This window comes from Branchiostoma lanceolatum, chromosome 4, assembly GCF_035083965.1.
Source record: "Branchiostoma lanceolatum isolate klBraLanc5 chromosome 4, klBraLanc5.hap2, whole genome shotgun sequence".
Taxonomy (NCBI): domain Eukaryota; kingdom Metazoa; phylum Chordata; class Leptocardii; order Amphioxiformes; family Branchiostomatidae; genus Branchiostoma; species Branchiostoma lanceolatum.
In genome coordinates, this window is record NC_089725.1 from 8193753 (window position 1) to 8218309 (window position 24557).

At 40.1% G+C, this 24557-nt stretch overlaps 1 protein-coding gene across 2 annotated transcripts in view; it reads right to left on the reverse strand.

Annotated features, from left to right (window-relative positions):
• The window catches only part of LOC136432408 (serine/threonine-protein kinase haspin-like), a 25049-nt gene continuing 492 nt past the window's right edge, over positions 1 to 24557 (reverse strand). The window contains exons 2-16 of one of the 2 annotated variants that reach the window (XM_066423658.1): positions 17567 to 17626; positions 16669 to 16700; positions 16179 to 16263; positions 15048 to 15103; positions 14551 to 14663; positions 13935 to 14014; positions 12267 to 12381; positions 11051 to 11110; positions 9880 to 9987; positions 6996 to 7063; positions 5064 to 5224; positions 4531 to 4604; positions 3990 to 4212; positions 3448 to 3556; positions 1 to 610 (exon numbers count right to left, since the gene is read on the reverse strand). In XM_066423658.1, coding sequence (XP_066279755.1) covers positions 412 to 610; positions 3448 to 3556; positions 3990 to 4212; positions 4531 to 4604; positions 5064 to 5224; positions 6996 to 7063; positions 9880 to 9987; positions 11051 to 11110; positions 12267 to 12374 — 1110 coding nt within the window. In that variant the 5' untranslated portion in view covers positions 12375 to 12381; positions 13935 to 14014; positions 14551 to 14663; ... (2 more) ...; positions 16669 to 16700; positions 17567 to 17626 and the 3' untranslated portion in view covers positions 1 to 411. The remainder of the gene's footprint in view (positions 611 to 3447; positions 3557 to 3989; positions 4213 to 4530; positions 4605 to 5063; positions 5225 to 6995; positions 7064 to 9879; positions 9988 to 11050; positions 11111 to 12266; positions 12382 to 13934; positions 14015 to 14550; positions 14664 to 15047; positions 15104 to 16178; positions 16264 to 16668; positions 16701 to 17566; positions 17627 to 24557) is intronic. The other variant, XM_066423659.1, reaches the window with a different exon arrangement.

A 24557-nucleotide genomic window follows, 5' to 3' on the forward strand; every position in this document is an offset into this window, starting at 1 on the left:
TTAGTTTATGTTAGCCGAATTTATTGGGCGATTCTATAGTACAAGCATGGTCTTGAATAAGAATGACACCAAGGATGAAAAAAAAAACAGTTGCAAAGAGAGATCAAATCATAACACTGTTTTATCAGAATAAATAAACACAATATTAAATCTATACAACAAATACTGTCAGGTTTCTATCAATAACATCAATGCTACGCTACCTAGCAGTATACAGTACAGTATGGATTCTGCAACATATAACACAATAAATTTCACATCTCGACTTAGTATTAACAATTAGCTTTGTCTAACTCTGTATACAAGCAAGTACTTTTTACTAGTGCTTCAATGCAACAGTATGCCCAGTCATTTGCACATGTACACAAAATCATATATACTGGCATAACAAAATACAATATTCAAAGTTGGCTACTGGTCCTTGAAAATTGCACAGTCTTTCAGTACCTGGGCAACGGTTCTGCAGTCCAACACTTGTTTCTTAAAGTAGCGTAACTTTTGTTGCCATGACCTTAGATTTGACCTGCAGTACTGTTTCTTCAGTAGTTTGTCGGCCAGGTAGTGGAGCCACAGGACATTTGTGTAGGGACAGTGCCTTTTCCAATCATTTCTGTTGAGAAAGATAGTGTATGATCATGAGATGCAAAGTTATAGCTTACTCTGCGGTATTGCAATGTGCCAAGACAACAGCTTTTAATAAATAGTTTTTGACCTTACCCATAAATTACGGTAATTGGCCTGTCAAAGTTGTTTCAAAGTGTCTAACAGTATATTTGCAACTTGGAAATGCCCTCCTCACAGTTGAATTCAAATGCCTGATAGTTTTGTGTCCACAAATATGACTTGTAGCTGTGGTATCTACATGATAGTCCAAAAGCCAGTTATATAGACTGTAGAACTTGTAAAGTAGAACTGCATATGAACTGCCAGCCAATGTCTACTTACTACCAAACAGAGCATGGTATTTTGGCCAGTGTTGTTATTCATATTCTGGGTTACATAAAGCTAACTTCTTCATGTATAATCATACATCAATTCCTTATCTGTCGTCTCTACATTTCAAAAGTTTTCTGAGAGTAACTTGTGTTGGTGGTGACTGTCTTAGCCAGGCTTCCATCGATGTGAACACCACGACAGTCAGTAGCAGACTGACTCTGGTAGTTTACGTTAGCCGAATTTATTGGGTGATTTTATAGTACAATCTTCCTCTTTAACCCATGAGAAGAAAAAGCAGCTCTTCTAAAAAGACAAATGCATGGTCTGCAAGTTTTTCTCCGCCTGTTTAAAGCCGTGAGAGCATGTATTTATACTGACTCAGAGGTATATGATGAAGAATTGTGCTAGGTTACCCATTATCGTCCACTTCAGTCTTCCTCCTTCTAGCGCTATGCTTGAAGAACATAGACTACCGTCTGAGTGGTGGTTGCTAAGTTGTATCAAAACCTTACTAAAACTGGCAAGAGTTTCAAACCTCGAATCACCAATTTGGATTAAGTCTGAACATCAAAGAAAGGTTGAACTTCAACTTTTAAAAGATACTAGCTATCGTGTAAGTTAGGAAAACACGATAAAGTATGTGGTGTCGAATTATTACATGTGAAATACGTGCAACTTGCTGTTACTACTTCAGGAGTTTATTCTGTTATGTCGCTGGACGTAAACCTACTAGCTATTTTATTGTTTTGTATAGATGAGAGAGATGGCTAAGGATCATACTTATGACATTTCTTATTACTCATGAGGACTAGCTTTGGCATAATACACCTCATCATGTGGACATGACCCAAACTGGACGATAACTGGTAGTGGACGATAATTGGTCACGTTATGTTACATGTATATCTTGCTGAGATTTCCACTTTTGTGGGCATCGCCTAGCTCTATATAAACAAGCTGTCAGTCAGTCAGAGAATTGCCTAACTTCTAACTTAACCCTCATACAACCGAACCTATTTTTGCGACTAAAATGACTGAACGGGGTCAAAAATGACCCCAAAAAGTTTTGTTCAGTAAAATCTCCTTTTTCACTCTTTTCACTGATTGTTATCCGTACGTTGCTTCATCAATTTAAGGGGAATGATTTGGCATCTTTAGATATGAATAATGCCCATTCATTACCATAATTTGTGCATAAAGATCTTGAACTATTCCTATTTAGACGAGGGGATTTTTGAGGCCCATGCCAAATTTCATGTTGCATAACAAATGAACAGCTTACGCGAGAGCCACCAAACTTGGTGGCTTTTCATAAAATATCCTTAACAAAATGTCAAATTGATTAAGTACTGTTCATCATTTTCGAGTTGCCATGGCAACGGGTTTTTGACATGCATATTTTACAAAATCTGCTAATTTCAGTTCAAACAATGATGTTTTGAGGCTTTGTTGGTACGTCAAATGTATTTTCTTACAATGTTATCATCTCATGTAACTTTTATGATTCAACATTGGTATTTTATGCTGATTTGTTGACGTCATCCGTCAAAATCCAAGATGGCGGATAGCATCCCATAAAATTGCGTCATAATGACGTCATATCACGTCATTTTTATCATGACATGAAATTTGTTACTAATTCACATGTGCATCATCCTCTGAAAATTTGGTGGTCATACAATAAGTAGTTCAGGAGTTACAGAGGGCAGGTCTCAAAAACAGCACATTATTTTTGCTGGGGTCAAAAATGACCCCAGAGGACTCAACACAGACTTTCCTAAATAACGTCAACAGTATTGTGCCAATCTCCCTAAAAAATTAGGACAGGTTAGAAAAGATGTCTACTGAGTCAAAGTCACTGAATTTTTGTTCAAATTAAACATGTTCAAATAGCATGTCAAAATCCACGCCTGGGGTCAAAAAGGACCCCACTTCGGTGTATGAGGGTTAAAGGCGACACACCAGTAATCGGCGCAGGCGCAGAAGGCCAACTTTTAACCCATGGTAAAGGTAGCTGTAAAGGGGCTTTTTTTCAGGATATGTTGATATTTTGGAGCTGGATTTTGCAGGTAAGGGTTTCTTCCTTCTTGAAAAATCAGACTTTCATCCATGTTTGTGATGTCTGTAGGCCTGCAAAGTTTGCTGTTTTTGTGTGATTATCAGGTGGAGCAGGGGGTCAAAGGTCAATTTTTGTAAACAAGGCCGGATTCGTAGGGGTTGCGCCGATTAGAAAGTTGAAATTATGCTCTAGATTGCAATGAAGCTCCTGCTCAAACAAGGATGGGGATTCTTAGGGGTTGTGCTGATTAGAAAGTTGAAATTATGCTCAAGATTGAAACTTTAGAGGCCTGACAGCCCTGCCAATGCATGTTTTTCATGGACTAAAACTCAGGTAGGTGACTTTTGACAGCCTGTTTCTTACATGATTACCATGTATTAAGATAGGATGCTTGATTACGATCCTGTGGCCTAAAGGAGAATGCATCATTCTTGACAGCTATATCAACATACCTGGTTTCCTTTTTCATATCCCGGTAAATGTCAAACTGGATCTCTCCCTCCATCTCCTGCTCAAACAATGAGGGAGACGTTGACAAGTCACAGTACAGCGGCTGGCCATCTACAGGAAAACAGAAGCATGGATCATTGCCTTGTTTTCATGGTCAAATTTCAAAAGTAATCTTGATCTGGATACAATGTAAATACTGGGCAACACCCCTCAATAGAACTTCAACAGGAGACAGGTGTTTGATGGTAATACGTAGCAAGCATGTTTGGAAGCAATTTCACATGGTTTGCACTTTGCACTTGCACTTTGAAATTTACAACACAGGAAGTTCTAGATGAAAGTTTTGTATTTCCATACCCTCTGAAAAATGTGTTCAATTTTGTGGTATTTACGAGCAAATGGAGTGTTTGCGGTGGTTTTAAGTTGACTTCCCGGTTGGCGGGCAGAAGACAACAACACTTGACTTTTCTGTATCCTAACTGGGTTTTCTTGTAATGAAAGCCATGTACACAGTCATGTGTTGTACTTTCACAACACAACTCACCCTTCTGTATCCTGGACAGTGTAAAGTCGATTATTTTCACCTCCAGTCCACTTGTAGCAACACACACTTTCTCTCCGTTCAGATAGTGGGTGGAGTCTATTCTCTTCACCAGCACGTTTCCCCAATGAAGGTCCCGATGTTCAAACTGTAGAGCAGCCTCTGCCACAGCCAGGGTAACACAGATCTGGTGGAGGGCGGCTTTGGCCTCTTTAAAAGTACTGAACTACAGGGAGGAAAACATCTTGATTCAAACTCAACACAAAAAGGTTGTGGCTGCGGTTGTTAACCGCTGTCAAAAATGTGAATATTGGATTTAGACGCTGGAATGCACCTTGCTACAATGTTTTGTTTGAGGACACTCTGGCACATTTCACATTGAAATATGTGTCTTTTCAAATCCATGGGTGTGACATAAAGAACACAGCAGGGTGTATTCCACATCACCCACGGACAGAACCTTGGGCAATAAGGAATACACCATAATGATGTATCCTATATATTCTACAAGTCTTAAAATACAAAATTTACATGAAAATGATACCTGGAAGTGTTCCAGATCACAGCCACCATCTTCAAACTCCATCACAACAAACAGCTGGGAGTCTGGAAATATATCTGAAATAAGAAAATTATGATGAATCCAACTGTTACAGTTTCTCATACAGATGGTGAGTGTGCTCATACTAAACAGTGGTATCTCCCTCTCTCCCCTCCCTCTTGATTAATAAATGTACCATATGTTACCTACAATAAAGAAATAAAGAACATTTTACATATGTCATGTGGTTGTAAATTTGTAGGGCTTCCAAAGAATAATTCAAACGCAGTTCCTAGATGCCGAGTGCGCCGCTGTCAAAAATTTGGATACCAAATCCGCACGTTGGAACTCGTTTGAGGACACTAAAGTTTCTGAGCTTCTGGCGCATTTTGCTTTGAAATGTGTGTTATTTTTGGGTGGGTATATGTACCAAATATGAGACGATGTATTCCGTATCACCCAAGGTACCACACCGTGTTGTATTCTCTATGTATCTCCTCCCAAATGGTGTTGCCGTTCTCATCTGCGACAATTACCTGGCCTGTCATTATATGATCCTCCTTCCCTCTCTGTGTGCCACTGGTCCCACATGGCCAACAGGTGATCAGGCCAGGCACCCTGGACAAGGCAAACGCGGTGCAGGTGGATAAAACCACCTGTTCGGTTACAACTGCCTTCCTTCAGCTTGCTCAACTCCCTGCAAAACATCCACAAGAAACATATGTTAGCTTGAACCAGCCAGAAAAGATTTCAGACAGAAAAACTGACATTCTGACCCCATGTCATACTTGCCAGTTTTTGATTCCTATTGTTAATGTAATCAAGTTAAATTCCATCTTTGACATCACAGTGAACACTGCAGACGGTTCAGAAACTAGAAAAACAGGTCTTTTGAGAGGATAGCCAAACATTATAATAACTCGCTCTTGAATGTAATCACAATGAGTATGCACTTTTTGCTTCTCAAAGGAACATTTATCATGTGCCGTGGTGCCAGGTTTCCAACTGGCTGCCGAGTTTCATGTGACCTCACTACCGAGATTTACTTGATTACCTGGCGTCAGGAATTAATCGATTATTTACTATATAGGTTCTATGTTCACTAAAATCAGAAGACTGCATATTTTCTACATTGTCTATGTTTAGGTCAATTGTTGATTTGAATAATATATGGATGTCATCTGCGCATGCATCAATTTTCATCTGTTTCCAAAAAACGTTTTCAACCATACTGTAAATCATACAAAGCAGCTGCAAAAAATCAAATGTATGCGGTAAGGCCATGTTGATTTGATTATATGAATGACCCTGCACACATCAATTTTCCAAGAGAAAAAGTTTGCATAGACTGTCAATCATACAAAGCAGCTGCAAAATAAGGTTTATGGTGACGGATTAAGGTTTATGGTGAAGGATTAAGGGTGATAATGACAGATTAAGAAGTGTGACGGATTAAGGGTGATGATGACAGATTAAATGTTCTGGTGACAGATTAAGTGTTCTGGTAACGGATTAAGGCAAAGGATGAGAGATCAATGGTTTTTGTGACGGATTAAGAGTAAGGGTGATGGATAAAGGATGACAGATTGAGGGTCAGGATGACGGATCAATTGAAAGGGTGATGGATTAAGGGTAAGAGTGACGGATTTAGAGTAAGGTCATGGATTAAGGTTAAAGGTGACAGATTAAATAATATCAGGTGTATTTGCAGCCAGTGCCACAGGCAGGTACCCAATGTGTAGGGTAATGAGGCTGTTTAACGTGTTCGAGGCACCTCCTCGAGCACGGGACCCCCGTTTTACGTCCCTCCCGGAAGACGATTTCGTGGAAAGCTTCGTGAGGCTACAGCAATCCGGACGTCCTTGGTTGGTCTCCCATCCAAGCACTGTCCGGACCGCGCGTTGCTTAACTTCCGAGATCGAGGGATCGGGTGTATCCAACGCGCCACGCGACCGTAGCTAAAGGTTAGTTACTGTAACAAATTAAGTATTTTGGTGACAGATTAAGGGTCAGGGTGACGGATCAAGGGCAAAGGTTACAGATTAAGAGCAATGGTCACGGATTAAGGTTAATGGTGACAGATCAAGAGTAAGGATGATGGAATAAGGGTCAGGGTGAGGTGACGGATCAAGATTAAGGGTGACTGATTAAGATTAAGGGTAACGAATTATGGGTTAGGGTGATGGATTAAGGATCAGGGTGGGTTTCATAATGAAGGCAACTTTATCAAATTTTTTATAATTTGCACGCTTGCATCAGTTTTGGGGTTCACAGAGGATGTCATCCATGTAATCAACATGGCCTTAATGAATAATATTCATCATGGTTGAAGATTACCAGGAACTGTAACGGTTGTATTCTTGCCATCAGTGGCAGAGGTACTTTAACATCAAAGCAACCACTGTAACTGAAGTTGAACAGTGCCTCTATGTACGCATGTATCCACTAACAACAAACGTCTGACACACCTTGAGATGACTATTTCAGGCAGGATTTCTTCAAACGTTTTCTGATTCTCGCCTTCGATCGGCACAATCTGCAAAATGTATAGGTACATTAATCAAAAAGAAGGGAATATACTACCAAAATTGTGTTTAAACCCCCTGATTGAGTACAATGTTTTCATGTAGATAGATGTTCTTTTTAATTGGGGATTCCACAAAGTTCTGAATTATAGGGGCATGAACTTAACACAATCAGTACTTTATAATATACATGTGAGTTGGATAGATTGAACTGTCCACAGACACTGTGTGATATTGTAGTTTCTAACAAAAATTTCAGCAAATTTTTGCCATCATTTGTCCAGTCGATATTCAAATTGGTATTGACTGGCATGCATAAGTAGCTTAATACAAATTATTGTGCAAAATCTGTTTGCTTGACTGGGTGTCTGTAGTTTTGGACCCTGATCACACTAAAAAAAATCCATCCAGATATATCATCCTTTTGCCCAGAATTCTTTCTATTCGTTTCTACAAAATTTAATATGCATTCACACTGATCTTCATCAAGCAACATAGTGGCTTGCATCCTCACTCGGGGCCGATCGCCTGTGAGGTCATGCCGGTCATTGGGATTAGTGAGTCTACTAATAATAATGTGGGTGAAAGTTGTGTGCTTTGTGATCAAACTTTGTGCCCTTTTTAGCAGTGTTGGGACTTCAATTCCAACACTAGAAGGGAAATAAAACCACACACGTAATTTCCATGGGTATATATTGATTCAAGCAGTCAATTTTCTGCGGCATTGCTGATTTCGAAAGAAACATACTTGCTCGAAAAGTTATTTTCGTGATTCAATATACATTTCTAACATGTTGTGGGTACAATTGCAGTGGTTTATCACCCTGTACCCGTATGTATGATGTCAAAAACCCTGCAACAAACCGATCCAGGCTTTCATACTGTGCAATTCAGGCAAAGTGGATTGGAAACAATTTGCCTGAACTACCTTTTGAAGGTAGATTGCAAAGCATCCAGATCAGAGGGAATCCAAGGAAATCTAAGCAGCTGGGGTCCGTTCACACTTCAAAAATTGGTCCGAATCGGGGCATCAGATCCGGATCAGGACGATCTACCCGGATAGATCTATCTTATAAACTGGAATGTGAATGGGGTCTAATTTGAGCAGTAATCATAAGAGTGGCTGGTTTCAACTTGCGAGGCAGGTCAAGGACACAGACAGGAAGTTAGTTCAAAGGTCCCAGAAATAATTTTTTTTTGTTATACATCCGTAAATACCTCATTTCCTTTCTCTTTAGTTTTCCTGCAGTTGTATGTACATGATTGTATTGATAATGAATGTCTGTTGCCTTACACTTACATGTATGAGAGCCAGAGGGAAAACTTCATCAGACGGAACCAGTGAGAAATTCACAATATAATCATAATTATGGTTAATGAAGAAATTCACAAAAACTATAAAATTTCGTGGTTCCACGCCGGCCAGTCGCTAAGGTAAGTCCCAATCACTAAGGGGCTATCAGGTTACCGGAGGTCCCCGCGGGCTCCCTTGAGCCGATACCGGGGAGCCTGAGAATCTGTCCAATTGTCATAGATAGTTTTAAAACGATCCTCTCGTTGTAAGACTTCTGTTGCATATGCCCCAAATGTCAGCGTTCGATTCCTGTAGAAAAATCCAGGGGACTTTAGCCTGTAGAATCCCACATTTAGAACGGGAAAATCAAAACCATACAACTGATTTTAACTAAATATACTTGAAATCCTTTATCTCTGCAGTTTAGAGAACGTAACCGTAAAATACAACTTTTTGTCTTAGGATTTCTTATATTTCGAACTAGAAATGTTCTTAAGATCGGTAAAAGGCCAAAAATTGCATGTTTTTACCTTAGTTTTAAAAACCATATTTCAACAGTGACTTCATTTTCGAAAAATCCCTAAGACAGAAAACTGTTGGCTTCATTTTAAGCTATAATGAAAGCTCATCTGTGTTGGTAGTAATCATAATACAATGCTAAACTTTCTTCCAACACTAAGGTATTCACGGATCGAATTTTCGACGACCACTGTCGCCTTCTTCATTATTGATCCTGAAGAAGGCGACAGTGGTCGTCGAAAATTCGATCCGTGAATACCTTGGTGTTGGAAGAAAGTTTAGCATTGTATTTTCATTTTAAGCTGTCAATGAGGTAAATTGGTGTCGATCTAAATATGGTGTTTGCACACATAACATGCCACACGGACAGGGGAGGGGGTAACTACTATCGGCCTAAACAATCCTTGAAAATGTTTCTCTTCACAAACAATGGCGTCAGTAGCTTCTTAATCTTTATATATAGAATAACCGCAGCAAAATGTCAGCAAAGATGTATTATCCAGAAAATGGTTTGTATTGGTGAAAAAGGCGGTTTTTGTTCTGATGTGAGGCACCCGGGGAAAACCGGCCATGCTAGCGCAGGTTTTCAGTGGATACTTGCATATAACTTCAGGTGATGGCCCCGAATCGAATACGCGTTCTGTTTGATTTTGCGTCAGTCATGTCTGATCGAATGTGATAGAACATAGCTCAAATTCGAAAAAAGGCTGGGACTTTTGAGGACTAATTTGACCACCGTGTTCTATGATTTCCTGTCAGACAAGTTTTGTATGTATGTATGTATGTATGTATGTATGTATGTATGTATGTATATATATATATATATATATATATATATATATATATATATATATATATATATATATATATATATATACTCACATGTATATTGTACAGGTAATGGAAACCAGTTCGCTTTGAAGCGGTCACTGTAAAACACCTTAAACATGAAACCACCACAAAAATGTCAACAATTACAGTAACTATATAATAACTTAAAGTCATGTTCTCCACCTTGAGAGCCACAGTGTTGCCATCCTTGTTGGTGGTTCGAAAGACTTCGCCAAATGACCCCTCCCCTATCTTTACACAGGCATCCATAACAGGCCCTGGTATACACTCCTGAAATGGTGTGAACGTTTAAGTCATTCAATAATCACATACAGTGTCACCTTCCAAACAAGAACAGATCTAGATACAGCCATAGACAAGAATTAAAATGCACACATACCAGTACAATGTGTTTGATGTGAGGGCTCTTAAGATACAAACAAAATTATATGCACAACACAAGTTTTACCTGCAGGCACTGATTGTTCTGCCTTTATGAAATTCTACAAGTACCACATTTTCTAGATTAAAGTTCGCACCTTGATAAAAGTTTGCATCCCTGATTTGTAGCTGGTGTCTGATGGGCTAAAAACTTTTTAATCAATCTCAATACAGGTTGCCGCCCTTCCAGGATGATCATACCATGGTTAACATGACCAGAATCTATTATCCGTGCCTTGAACACATTTTGTACGGGTCGATTCTCAAAAATGAATTTGTGACATTTTCTATTAGATTGATGGTTATAAATAATGTAGTATTTTTTAGAAAAATAATTGTTGGTACATGACAGTTTCAATTACCTTAGTTTGCATGTGACGTTTGGGTGCTTGTGTGATCAATATACGAGACCATTACTCCTGGTACACTATTTATTGTCAATATCTTGTCACCAAGGCTGTGTACCTTACATGTAAACCCTGTACATGTACCATGTCCTGTACCTGTAAAATTGTTAGGTTAGGTCCAGGTTCAGACCTGAAAATCTAATGTCTCTGTACCTAAACAAAATAAAGAAGTAGTGGACACCATTTTTAAGACTAAGGATAGCTAAATCCCATGTTAGAGATGACAATGTTGACAATCTTGTACTTGAGAATTAAGAATTTCAAAACTTTTAGATGTTGTAGAGATTAGAATATGCAAATCCTCATACAAAGATTACAATTTACCACTAAACAAGACATGTATAACTTACAGATAATTGACCAAACTTATTTAGGTTCAAGAACAGGTCTGGACCTAAACCTAAACCACAGCCACTGTGACTTGTAACTGTATCTGAAAAGTATTTAGATACACAGCCCTACTTATCATAAATCTTATGATAAACAAACAGAACATCTTGTCGTACCTGGAAGGTAAGGATACGCTGTTGGTCACAGTATAACAAGAGCTTCTCCTTTGGGCTCAGCTGGGGAGATCAAACATTCACAATTGTAAAGCAGGCTAGCCCCTGAGGAGTCACCAAATATACAGTGCAAAAAGTAGTGGCATAAAGTAACAGTGTTAACTTCCCTGAATTCTAACCAAAGTGCACATTCATATCATCAGCACATAATATATATACAGCATATATGTCACTGTTTCTAGTTTTTTTGCCTGACACACTGTATACACTTACTTACTAGGGAAATGCTTTAGGTTACAACAGAAATATAAAAAAAAGCAACAATATGATGAACATCTGTGTTAACTATGTCTATGGCTATGCATCTGGATATGATCCTCGAAACTGACAAAACATCCATCCAATTACATGTGGTCTAAAACAGAATTACATTAAGTCCCCTTAGAATGCTATATTTTTCACATTTTCAAAATCTCCTCACCGTGGAAGGGCCAAGATCTCTATATTCCGTACCATCCCCCAAATGGTCGCTTCGCTAACTCGCCAGTACAATGCTAAAATAGAATCCTGGCTAGAACCCTTGACTATAATCAAGCAAAACACTTATCTGAAAGTTTAATGGTAATGTTGCAAAGTATCAACATTTAAAGGCACCCAGAGCATTTTATGAGGCTCTAAAACTGGAAATATTCTGGTTGCTGTAATCTTTATGAAACTGACATTTAATGGCACTGTTAACCACATTTGCATGCGGATTTCTTGTCAAAAGTGGCACAAAAAATGAGTTACATGGTGATATTTTAGTTTCATGCATCTAGTGTAAATAGACCGATACCATAGCCCCGCCCACCTCCATCAAACCGTAGAAATGCAAAATTAAAACATAAAAATACAAATATTAGACGGACATGCAGTCGCTCTCTCATTGGTCGAACCGGTAATTGTGATGGACAGTCAGTATCAGTCTTTTAGGGCTCACACTTTAGGGATTTTCTATCAATTCTCACAACACAATGGCATCACATCGTTGCTCCTTTAATGTCGATATGAAATGGTATAGCGTGACTGAAACTCACTATGCGTAGGAACGACTAGAAATTGGAGTTATTTAATTCACGTTTCAAGCCTCATAAAATGCTCTGGATGCCTTTAACAGAATAGCTGCAAATAGATTTTAAGGATTCTAAGAAAGCATGTACTACAGTAACATCAAACTTACAATGTTGCTCTGTCTCCTGCTGGGGATACCCAAAGATCCTCGCAGGGGCGTCTGCTTGCAGGCAGACCCCGGCGACTTGGCCCTGCGCTCACTGGTGGGTGTGACCATCTTGTCGCTATGACAACCAAGAGTGAAGTCCAGGGAGTTAGCAGGGGACAGATGCATGTGCATCAGGTGTGAAGACAGGATGTGGGATAGTAGGATCATAGTAAATTCAATCAAGACAGAGACTACACATTTTGACCGAAGTGATTCAACAAATACAGACTAGAAATGTAAAACTGAAATGCATTAGGCAATCTATGGTAATCATATTGTAACAGCGCTGTCTCCAGGTCGAAATTTATTTACACCCCTTATTTTTGGAGGGGAGGGCCGCAGGCCAGATGTGAGCTGCTTCCAAAACTAGAGGGAACTGGGGGCAATTGCTGGAAATGTTGGAAATTCAAACCCTCTGAAACGCTATTTCAGAGGTAAGTTTTCATTGAAAGTGGGCCCGCCGGCAGCGCATGAAAGCCTAGCACTTAATATCCTACTTCAAGCAGCACCCAAGGAAGTAGCTTACCCGAATAGTACCATCAAAACTTCGACAGTGTAGCAAAACACATTGTCACAACCACATGCAACCCTTAAGTCCCCTTCGTTTACTTTAATTTTTAAGAACTCTCTGACCTGAGAAACACTCAGTCTGGTAATCAAATCTTAATACTATTACAGTAACAGTCCTGCAAAGCTACGAAGCAGTTGAATAAGGTCCAGGGATTTTTTGTGTACTTGTGCAATTACAATCTACAGAAGTCACTGGAATCGAAGATTAGAAACAGCATGGAAAAGTCTGCCATGTGACAATGTATATGGTTTCATGAGTTTAGCTCCACCGCCAATACAAAATTTTACGCAAAACCTGGATCACTGCCTTTCAATCTGCCACACCCACAGCAAAACTTTGAATTGAGATCAAAGGCGCACCGCTCCACCACTATGGTAAAAGTGCCCAACTGTATCACAACAGCCCCGGACTAAAGTGACCCAATTTACCAACGTATAAAACAACATAAAATCAGCACGAAATGGTTCGAAATGTATCAAACTACCAACAGCATACATTTAGCAGTAGCAGATGTTGCCTGCCTCCACTGAGAGGTACCACTAAAATTATGGATTTTATCATTTAATTTTTTGGCAAACAAGAAAAAAATAACTGCAGCACCTCATGGCTTGGCATGCCACGCTTTACTGAAAGGTGTCAGCGTGACTCTCGTGTAAGTTCGACAAATTGTACAATCGAAAGCCATGCATCAATGATCTATACATCACCGACACATGTAGTTTATGTTTGGACTTTGGTGCTAATCAACATTGGCACTTTAGCCAGTTATCAGACACGAAAGCGACACGTCTCCATATGCGTGGGACAGGTGCTGCAATATTCATCTATTGCACGCCTTGGAAGGTGATCATAATAATTGGTTATGAAGAAAAAGGCACAAATCAATAAAATTTCAGGATTTCAAAAGCCTATACTCAATTTTCATTGCTGAATCTGTCATAATAAGATTTTGGGAACAGATGGGGTAAAAGGTTTTCCGACCCAACGAGTACATTTCCGTCCCATTAGACAGGTCCTGGAGACAGCCCTGTATTGTAATTGTACAGAAATGCACACACCTAGCTTTCCTTGGGGTGCACGTACGAGTACGTTTCCCTTCCTCTGAGGACTGCACCTCTCTACCCAGCTCTGGGGAATCCTGCAGGCAAAGAAAAAAAAACATTTAAAAATTGTCACCTACAGCTGTACATGCCTTTAAGTTTGCAATGTTTTAATGGTTGTGGTAACAACAACTTTCATTGCTGCTATACCTGTTGGTTGTACAAAAATACAGGACACCTGGTCCAGTATCAAGATTACAAACACAATTCACCATTTTGGTCTCATCCTGCTGCTTTGTCTATGACAAACATTCAATGCAGCAACTGTAACAGCACTCTGGTATCATCCTACTGTTCTGTTTTGACTTTGAGTAGTGCATGGAAGCTACACAGAAATGGAGCAAGTCTCAAGCTCCCTCTACAGCAACAGTTTCCTTCCACGTACTGCAAAATTATGGATTAAGTCTCCCAGACAAGTAATTCACTCCTGAATATAACCCATTTGTGTAAGCCTAAGTCAGAATTAACATTCACCATATGAGTATATCTCCCAATAACTTAGGTCAGTGTCCAGAAGTGGCCTGAGTAAGCTCGTTAAATAAAATTGTACAAGCACGGTGTTGTGGTTACTTACATCATACTGAAGAGGTTCCGCTTCATTGGTTATGGTCAGTCTGGCCAGGCCACCAGTTGCTCCCAACAGTTCCTCCGGCCCACCTACTCCTACATCTGGTCCTCCGCTTGCACCTACATGTACAGGGGATAGAAAAGTTACCATGATATGTTTTCAGAGATGTACATAACAAGCAAAAGTGGTCCTAATGGTAGGGAGGTTGTCCCTAAAACAACCAAGCAGGTGCTTCAAGTTAACCTCAAAATCCCACTGGTTCAATTTGTACATTGCACAACATCAAATGTGCTTCACTGGCTTCAATTTTGGTGGTTGATCTCGACATGAATGCCCATGGGACTAGAAAAAAGGTGGAGAAAAATGAAGATGGGTATGACCTGTCACCAGTAGTGGGCTCAAACCTCTTTTTGACAATTGCTGAGGGGAATACATGTAAGGCCAGCATTGATGCCGGAGCTATTACTCATCTAACCTCACTGGTAGAAGTTTTCCAGACATACCTTCTTTCCTTGGATCATCAGGCCCCAAGTCATCCTCTGAGTCTATCTGTACAGGCCTGGAGTGAACACACACATTGGTAACTGATGTCGTAAACTATAGCCAGACTGTAGCCGGAAAGAATGTACAATCAATCCTACCTCCAATGGGAGATGGTACCGTCTGCTGGGCTACTTTTGACCTGTTAATGACATCACAACTCATTTCAACTTGAGAAAGATCAGACTCTGAGGACTGATTGAAACCTTCTTGTAGCCTTTTAATTACTTTGTGAATGGAAGTAAAAAGGGTAAAGTAGTCATCTTGAATTGAGTTCAGGCATGATGCTTTTTGAGTGCAATGCAGCTTTACTACTAGGGTAGAAATATGTAATATGATTTCTTGTATATGAAACAAACAAAAATCAAAGACAAAACAACTGAGCATGATAAATATATTGTAAACTCTTGTACGTCCACTGTACAACCACATTTGTTTTGTTGAATTCTTAGTTAACCAATTGTATAGTTTTCGTTTCATTTTATTTATTTGTATTGGGACTCCAGGAAGAATAGTGCATATTGTATATTACTAATGAAGATCTTAATAAAACAAACAAACAAACAAACAAACAACCAAACCTGTCCTGAACAACCACTCATGGGACTGAGCTGAGGATAAGTTTGGTTAGTTGAATGATTGATGTATGTACTATAATAGTAAATTGGTAATTCTGACTTATGCAAGTACATGTGATACTAAAGATACAATCCCATCATTTTGAATTGCTACCCAGCCTACATTATCTAACACATTATCAACAAATATGTGAAAATATTAGGATGAACAAGTGTCGATTGTTAATTGGGAATGCAAACGCTGTTATTTAACGATCAAATCAGAAAAGGCTTTGCAAAGGCGTTACGCTGCGAACCCCAGAAAAGCTAAATGCACTGCCGTGTGGAATTTTCTGCGAAATGGACTGGAGTTTTGTGGAATTTCCAAAAAGCTCTGTAGCACGTTACGCACTTTTCTGTGGGACGTTATGCAGTTTTCTGCGGGATGTTTCGTAAACTTGATGCATATTTCGTGGCCTGTACAGTATACATTACACAACATGTAACATGGCAGTAGAGAAAGTTGGGCGAACTCACTGTCTGGGTAGCGGTGTGCCTTGTCTCCTGGTCACCTGACTGTTCTGTGTCAAGGGTGAGTCTGTTTCTTCCTCTAGATCTTCATCTGACGTTTAAAAAAAGGGGGGGAAAGGGTTAGCATTTTGACTAATCAACGTGTGGTCAAATTCATTGTACAATTTTGAACGCCAGATTTTCTGGGAGGCAAAGAGTTAAGCAAACACGTTCAAGGATTTACTGCATATTTGTCATCATACTACAGCCAAGTTTTGTGTGAAACCATCTCAAGAATTCCCCCCCAATTTGCAAAAAGGTTTTCTCCCTATCTATGAAATTCGTGGGGTAACCTGTCTAATCTTACTCGCTCAGTGGTTGAAACCTCAAGTTGAAAGGGTGTGTTACTGAGTCAGAGTGCTAATCTTGATAGACAGGACTATAATTTAAATCTCAACAGGACCAGATGAATCTATCCTGCGATATGGTACGTAGTAGAAAATCTGGTGTAACTAACCTGAGGTAGGAGGCGTTAGTGGTCTCTGGCTTCTGTGGAAGAAAGAATGCAGTCAGGCAAAGTTGAATCATGAAAAATTGTCTCCTCCCGAGTAACCTTAGCTAGTGTAAACCTTGACTCTTTCCTGGTGGCTTTATTTTCATGCTTTTTGCGGTGATCTCTCCACTGAAGTCAGAAGGTCTATCTTGATCGTCTTGTAAGATTGAAATAAAACTTGTAGAACCGAACACCTTAAGTTTGTAAGATATCAATTATGCTAATTAAGACAGTATTATTTGGTATAATCAATGTGATAAGAAAAATACACCTTTCTCAAGTGGCGAACATGGTTGAATGAAAACGACTCTGCCATTGTGGCAAACATTAGACCTATCCGACTGTCCATCACAATTATCATTGCAACATGGTAATAAGAAAATTGACCAATTAGGAAGTGGCTAGATGTCCGTCAAATATCTGCATTTCTATGTTTTGGAGTGGGACTATGGGATTGGTCAATGTGGCTCTAAATTTCTGCATCTTTTCTGTGCATTACTAATGAAACTACACTGCTTATTAACAAATATATGAATATTAATGAATGGGTTTCATATTTTAAGGCCCCCTTCATGATTGAAAAATATACTGTTTTCCTTGTAACTGTTTTGTTCCGTTTTATTCTGAAACTCCTCGTGAGGTAGTCTGCAACGATTCAGATTGTAATGGTTTTGAGGAATTGTCATCATGAACGCAAAAGCATTACAGAACCGGTTCACGATGTTTATGACATCATACATCTGGGGAGGTCATAGTTCGCGGCGTCACTTCGGCTTTAGCGTGGGAAAGAAAGTTTTTAGCTCGGGGGAGCCCACCAGTGCCTCCGGTATCCTGATACCCCCTTAGTGATTGAGTCACTTACCTTAGCGACTGACTGGCGTGTTTCTGGGCCTCATCATCATCATCATGTCGGGCGTGTTGCCTGCAAGGAGGAAACAAAACAATCATCAATTAATACATTAATCAATTCTCGCGACCTGATGTCGAAGATACCTTACTTAGTTTCTGATCTCCAGATTGTGACTGACTGCAAATATAATATGACTGATATACCTGTCCAGAGTTCTAATCATCTCATCTTCTTGTACATGTACATGTACAAGGTGACCTGAAGTAACTTCTAAATGTACATTGCAACCAATATGGTCAACCACTGAAAACTGCAGTGTAACACAGTTCATGCCCATAGCCAGGATTTTGAATGGGGGGGTTCTTTTTAATGTTTGAGGGACCAGCGAGCGCCATAGGCGCGAAACGAGCGCCGCAGGCGCGAGCTTCCTAGGGGGGGGCGGGGATATGCCCCCCCCGGGGAAATTTTAAGAATTGAACCTTCTGATATGGCATTTCCTGTATTTTTGAGAGGATTTCAAAGAAAGAAATCAGAGACAAAGTTAGCAGTTTTTATAGGATTTCAGCGCCGCTGGTGATACAAATAGATCCACCTTTCAGTTGAAAAAAAACCTTTGACATTAAAAAGTGGACCCTCGAGCATTCAAAATTCTAAGAATTGAACCTTCTGAAAGGGTATTTCCTGTGTTTTTGAGAGAATTTCAGAGGAAAAATCAGAGACAAAGTTTTTTCTAGGACTCTATCCTCTGTGGTATTGCTGGTGATACAAATAAGTCCAGCTTGAAAAAAAATCTTGAACATTAAAAAGTGGACCTTCAAGCCTGTGAAAGTGGACCTTCAAGCCAATGGAGGGGTTCTTCCGGACCCCCTGAACCCCCCCTGGCTACGGGATTCTGTCTGCCTTACCACCTTGTTTCAACCACGAACTACATTCCACAAGTCTCCATTTTCTTCCTAGCGTGCAATTAAATCACCGCTAACATTAAGTATTTTAAGTAGCAGGTATTTCTGATGTCTGCTATGATCTTTTGTAAACAGGGAATTTGCCAGACAACCGCAGACAGCACTGAAAACATATCATTTCTTGGATGTGTTTTCCCATTAGCCAAATTGTCATTCTTTAAATCAAAAGATTGCCATATATAATTTGTTCAACTATTTATTACTTTTCCCACAAGAACCAGTCTGAGCTGATGGTAGTTGTTTGAGTCATTCTGTTGCCCATACAGACATGTAACCTAACGTGACCAGCTATCGTGCAGTTAGGGTTGTGTCCACATGTTGAAGTGTATTTTGCCAAAGACTGTTCTCATGAGCAATAAAGAGTGGCATAAGACACTTAAGTATGATCCTTAGTCATGACTCTCCTTTATACAAAACAATGAAATAGGTTTATATCCAGCGACAGAACAGAATAAACTCCTGAACCAGTAACACCTTAATACCAAATTTGCATAATTAATGACAAAATACTTTAAATCCATAGTGGTAAATGATGGGGATTTCATTCTTGCACCATTTGGAAGTTAAGTAAATGTGGCCACTATAAGACACAAATCTTGCATATGAGGGCCTATTTTTACATAATTTATGAGGAAATGGTACGATATCCTTTTTTGTGAAGACTTTCATACATTGGACAACTAGTACTTGTGTTATTTGGGTAGAGAAGGTGATCAACTGATATAATTTATGCGAGGTCCTTATTTGCATGCGGGCTAAAAAACGAAAACATTAACAGAGACTACCGTCGCCATGGCAACATCTTTTTATGTTGCCAATCTTGTTCTTTGAAGTTTGATCCTTGTGTCATTTGAAAGTGTTTCGCTGTACATTACAAGCGCACAGGTATCATCGGCAACGAACTGGCGAAATGTGCCCATGTAAAATGAATTATTCTGCAACCAAATGTCATCCATGATTTAGTGACTAACATTTTGAAACAGAGAATAAATTTGTTCTTAACTTTTCAAACTCTGTAGTCGATACTAGCCGCGGCGACGCGGAAAAATGACGAACATCCCGCATCTGATACACGAAGATCCCCTTTTTGTCTGGTTTTCCTGGCTTCCCTGAAGTCTTATCAAGCGTTCCTCGGTCTTCATTTCACGCGAAGTAGCACGCAACGCCACCTTTGTCGCCCGATTCTGATGTCGAGTCGGAAAGACCGAGCAGTCATGATCATGGTGGATATCTTCGGCGATGTTCCATGTCGTCATCGGAATTGTTCGGGTTGGTTTTCTATAGAAAGAAAAGCTGACAATTAAACAAAAGACTACTCACATTGCGGCTTTTCGATGCTTTACATGGATGTGAAATCTTTCTTGCTTGTCTTTCGCCCAACGACCGCCTATCTTTTTCACGATTGCCTTTGGCAACATGCCGACAGCTAGGGCTTCGTCAACTTGAATCTTGTATCGATCGAATGGCGACGGCCTCGACGGCATCTTTGGACTCTCAGCGAACGATTGAATTGTGGCAAACGCGGGGATTGTCACAGCGAACGATTGAATTGTGGCAAACGCGGGGATTGTGGCAACGATTTATAGACGGTCCTAACTGACCATCACAATTAGCAGTTCCGACCAATAATTACGTGGTAATCAGAGATTCGAATCGACCAATGAGGACTGGCTTCAGCTGAACGTCCGTCAGAAATCTGCATTTATATGATCCTTGGGACCATACGATATTTAGCGGGGGAAGGGGTGGTACGTTTGGGGGGAGGGTCCCGGAGAAAATAAACGACTCAGGGGAAGGGTCATGGATTTTTTTTTACGAGTCCGTTGAATTGTAGAGCAATAAACATTATGAAGAATGGAATTGTAATTGAATCTATACCACTGGATTACCGCATTTTATTTTCAGAAGTGTTCGTCGGACACTTTTCGACAGTGAAGGAAATAATGTTTACTTCAGACTTACGGAACATTGAGTTCCATATGATATAGATAAAACAGGTAATGGCTGGACTTACGCTCGTTCTCAGTTGAATGTACAAATTGCTGTCGCCAGCCTTTACGACTTGATATGAGCTAAATTAAGGGCACCATCGATGCTTTCTTCACTTTCCCACAACACATATTATGTTTCACGAAAAATGCACCTCGAAATTACCTATGGATTTTGACTTCGAAAAAGTTATGGCAATGAGTGGCCTAAAGAGTTACAAAAACGGCTGTCGCCTGCGGAGACATGCAAAATTTAAAAAGCAGCCGAGAATGTAACAATTCAGTCCAGAGTTTGACCGGTTAACTGGTGAATCCAGCTACTGAGGCCCTCCGACAAATCACGTCAGATCGCTCCCGTCACTGTTCTTGTACGCTGTGCAAGGCGGTTTATGCCTGTCGCCCAAAACGGTAAGCTCCGTTACCGTTTGAAGTAAGACGTTCCTAACATTAAGATATGCCACATATATGGTGCCAACCTGTCGTTTTACTGCTCCTAAGCAGTATTAGTTCGCAACTTTGAATATTTCATAGATGTTGTAAGAGTTAAATTATTCGGATCAACGGAGGATCGAACGTTTTGCAAGAACTATCTGATTCCGTCTCTGTTAGGTATGTTAAACAAGTCGAAATGCAAAGACAAATCCAGACAATATTAATCCTGAATGAAAAAAAACAACAGTTATACAGCAATCGTCAGCACGCTGGCACTAAATTTGACAGACGTTTTACCAGAGATACTGACTCCTCAACTATAGGTTTTGAAGGCGATGTCACGACATGGAAGCTCCAAAATGGAAGTATCTTATTACTGATGTTCAACATTTTTTCCGCAAAAATAAACTCAAAGGACATCTAATCAAAGCTTAGAAATTTTCGGCACCTTCCCGTGATAAATTAGCTGTAATATTTTGGGGATCATAAAAGGAGATGTTCAGCTAAAAATGAGGTAGGTTTGCTTGGAAAATGACCTGATAAATTTTTCGACCGTAAAAATCGGTATTTTGCACATTTCATTGAGAACGAGCGCTTAATGTTAGTGGATCGCTACAGGAAGGACTATCCATCCTTGGAAAGCCTCTCAGATGTTACATGGGTATGTACTGAAAAGTACTTCCACAAAAACAAGCTTTTTACCGATCGTAATGCCGGGTTCGCCCCTGAAGATTCCACCGTTAACTCCTTGACATACCTAGTTCACAAAGTCCACCAAGCACTTGACCAAGGATTTGAAACCTGTGCAGTGTTCCTTGATATTTCAAAGGCATTCGACAAAGTCTGGCACAGGCTAGGCCTACTCTTCAAACTACGACAACTACTGGGTCTCTTTTGGCATGGATAGAGTCGTACTTAACGGGGGGTGCCCAAACATATGACGTTTTTTTACGCGCTCGAACTCACGGCGCTCCATTGATGGTTGCCAGAGAATGGTCATGTTTTAATGAATGAATTTTGAACATATTCATCTTAAGAACATATATGGACAAGAAATGTATTCATACTGTTCATGGGCCCTTCACGCTCCGCGTTACAAGCGGCAAACGCCGTGAGACGTTTTCACGAATGTACCTTCTGATTTAGTGCTACGCCAGATAGTGTGCCTAACTTATTACGCTTTGATAATTTTGCTCTCTTCGGAAGTTGGTGATGAAGTTAGGGAAATGTAAATAAGGCTTGAAGTCTGCTATATTCTAGCTTTCTTTTGACCGGAAAATTTTGACTGTGTGCACTTCTAAACGTCATGTGAGAAGGGCTATATCTAGCGCATCCCAGCTCATGTTTACACGGGAAATAGGCTACTACGCACTTTGCGCGCGGCCCGACGTACGTCTTGCATGCGACCCGACAAAATCATTACGAAAAAACGACACCGCTTACATCAACAATACTCCGTCTACTTATTGGAAAATATCTTCGCCATCTCTGTATTCAGTTTCCTTTTCATAGACGGTACCAATCACATGTTAGAGCGTTACAAAGCTGTGCGTTGAATCGCCGTCCGCCACCATCGCGACCCAAAAAATGTCGCGGAAACAACGTCGCCAGACGGCAGCGATGTTTACGTTGTTTTCTTTGGTCAGTTTTCTTCTCAACAAACACTTAAAGACCCATTTTTTGTGTTTTATGAAGTTATATTTCTTATGTGTATGATAGTTGTATATCTGCTTGGCACAGGTCGTATATTTAGGTGCCTGGCCGTCTAGCTACGCAGTGACCCTCTACTCAGCGTTGCCATCATTATTGTCAAAATACTATTCTCGACAAAACAAGAAATGAATATGTACACATATGTTTTGAATGCAAATAACAATTATGTGCATGAACTTGGTTTATTTACCTTTCTTATGAGCATAGTCAGTGGACACAAACACGGCGTACTTATGCATGATAAGATCACTAAAAAATCCGTCACATGTTAGGGCGCGTCATAAGTTAGGGCAACCCCGGCCCCGTTATAAATGACCGCAAGCAGAGAGTCGTCAAAATGGAAAGTGCTCTGAATGGCTACCAATAAATGCAGGTGTTCCACAGGGCCTCCTAGGTCCTCTGCTTTTCAAATGTCTTCATAAATGACATTGTTGATAAGTTATTGACAGACTCACGTCTTTTTGCGGATGTCAATGCACTGTTAGAGATAATCACTGACCCTGTTGTCTCAGCGGACTGGTTGAACCACGATCTCAGTTTAGTGTCAGTATGGTCAGATCAGTGGCTTGTAACATTCAACCCTCAAAAAACAGAATTGATGACATTCTCCTCTAAAAAAACAACAACAAAGTTTTACATCCTCCCTTATACTTTAAAGGTGTTCAGCTGACTGAAGTTGTCTCCCACCAGCACCTTGGCCTGCATAACTCGAGACCTATCATGGTCACTTCATGTGTCAACCCTGGTGAGGAAAGCAATGAAACGTGTAAACCTACTGAAACGAATCTCTTTCTTTGTCCCACGGAAAACTCTTGAAACCCTGAACAAAACCATGAAACGCCCTTTGATTGAGTATGCCAACGTTGTCTGGTGCGGTCTTCTTAAGAAAGATCTAGACTCGGTCCAGGTGTCCGCGGCCCGGGTTTGCATAGCTGCATTGAGAGGGACGAATCATGATCACAACCGCATCTTCAGGGAGGTCGGTTAGGATACACTTGCCATCAGACGAGAGAAGCACACACTTGATCACTTTTACAAAATGGCCAGTGGCTCAGCACCAAATTATCTCCAAGAATCGATTCCTCCACTTATCAAAGATTCTACCACTTATGGCCTTCGAGATAATCAGAACTACCTCCCCCTTGCCCCAAGAACCGAAAAGTACAAAAGGTCATATTTACCTGCTGCAGTCCTCTCTTGGAACCAACTTCCTTTGCCCGTCAAATCATCGTCATCTGTTAGTATTTTCAAAAGAGAACTCGAGTCCTTCTTTGACTGCCTGCCCAGACACCCTCACTACTCCCATGGCCACGGACACCCTGCAGTTCACCTAACTAGACTCAGACTTGATTTCAGCCAACTTAACTCACATTTATTCCAACATCATTGTATAACTAGCCCTGAGTGTAAATGTGGAAAGTCAGACGAAACAACCGAGCACTACCTATTACATTGTAAGGCTTATTGAAGAAATACTGCTCTCTAACCCCCTTAACTCTTCAGACAATACTTTATGTACCCTACTCTTCACGGGTAGCCCCTCCAATCCCACTGCCAATCAATTGACAAATTTTCGATATTGTGTTCAACTTTATTTCAAAGATCAGAAGATTCGCCTATTTAAGTTAGATTGGTAAGACAGCTTGTGTATTTTCTGTTATAATTTGGATTCAGTTTGTTTTGTTATTGCTGTTAATTAGACTAATATAAATTCCTTTTGCTGTATCATTGTTATTCTTATGTTATGATGTTGACTTGTTCTTTGCTGTTAACCTGAGTTATATGTAATTATTAGTTTCTTTTGTTATTTCTGACCGTCATCTGTATTTTATGAGCAGAAGACCTTCATAAGCATAAATGCTTCTTGTCTAATGCTCAATAAATGACTGAATAAAAATAATACAACTT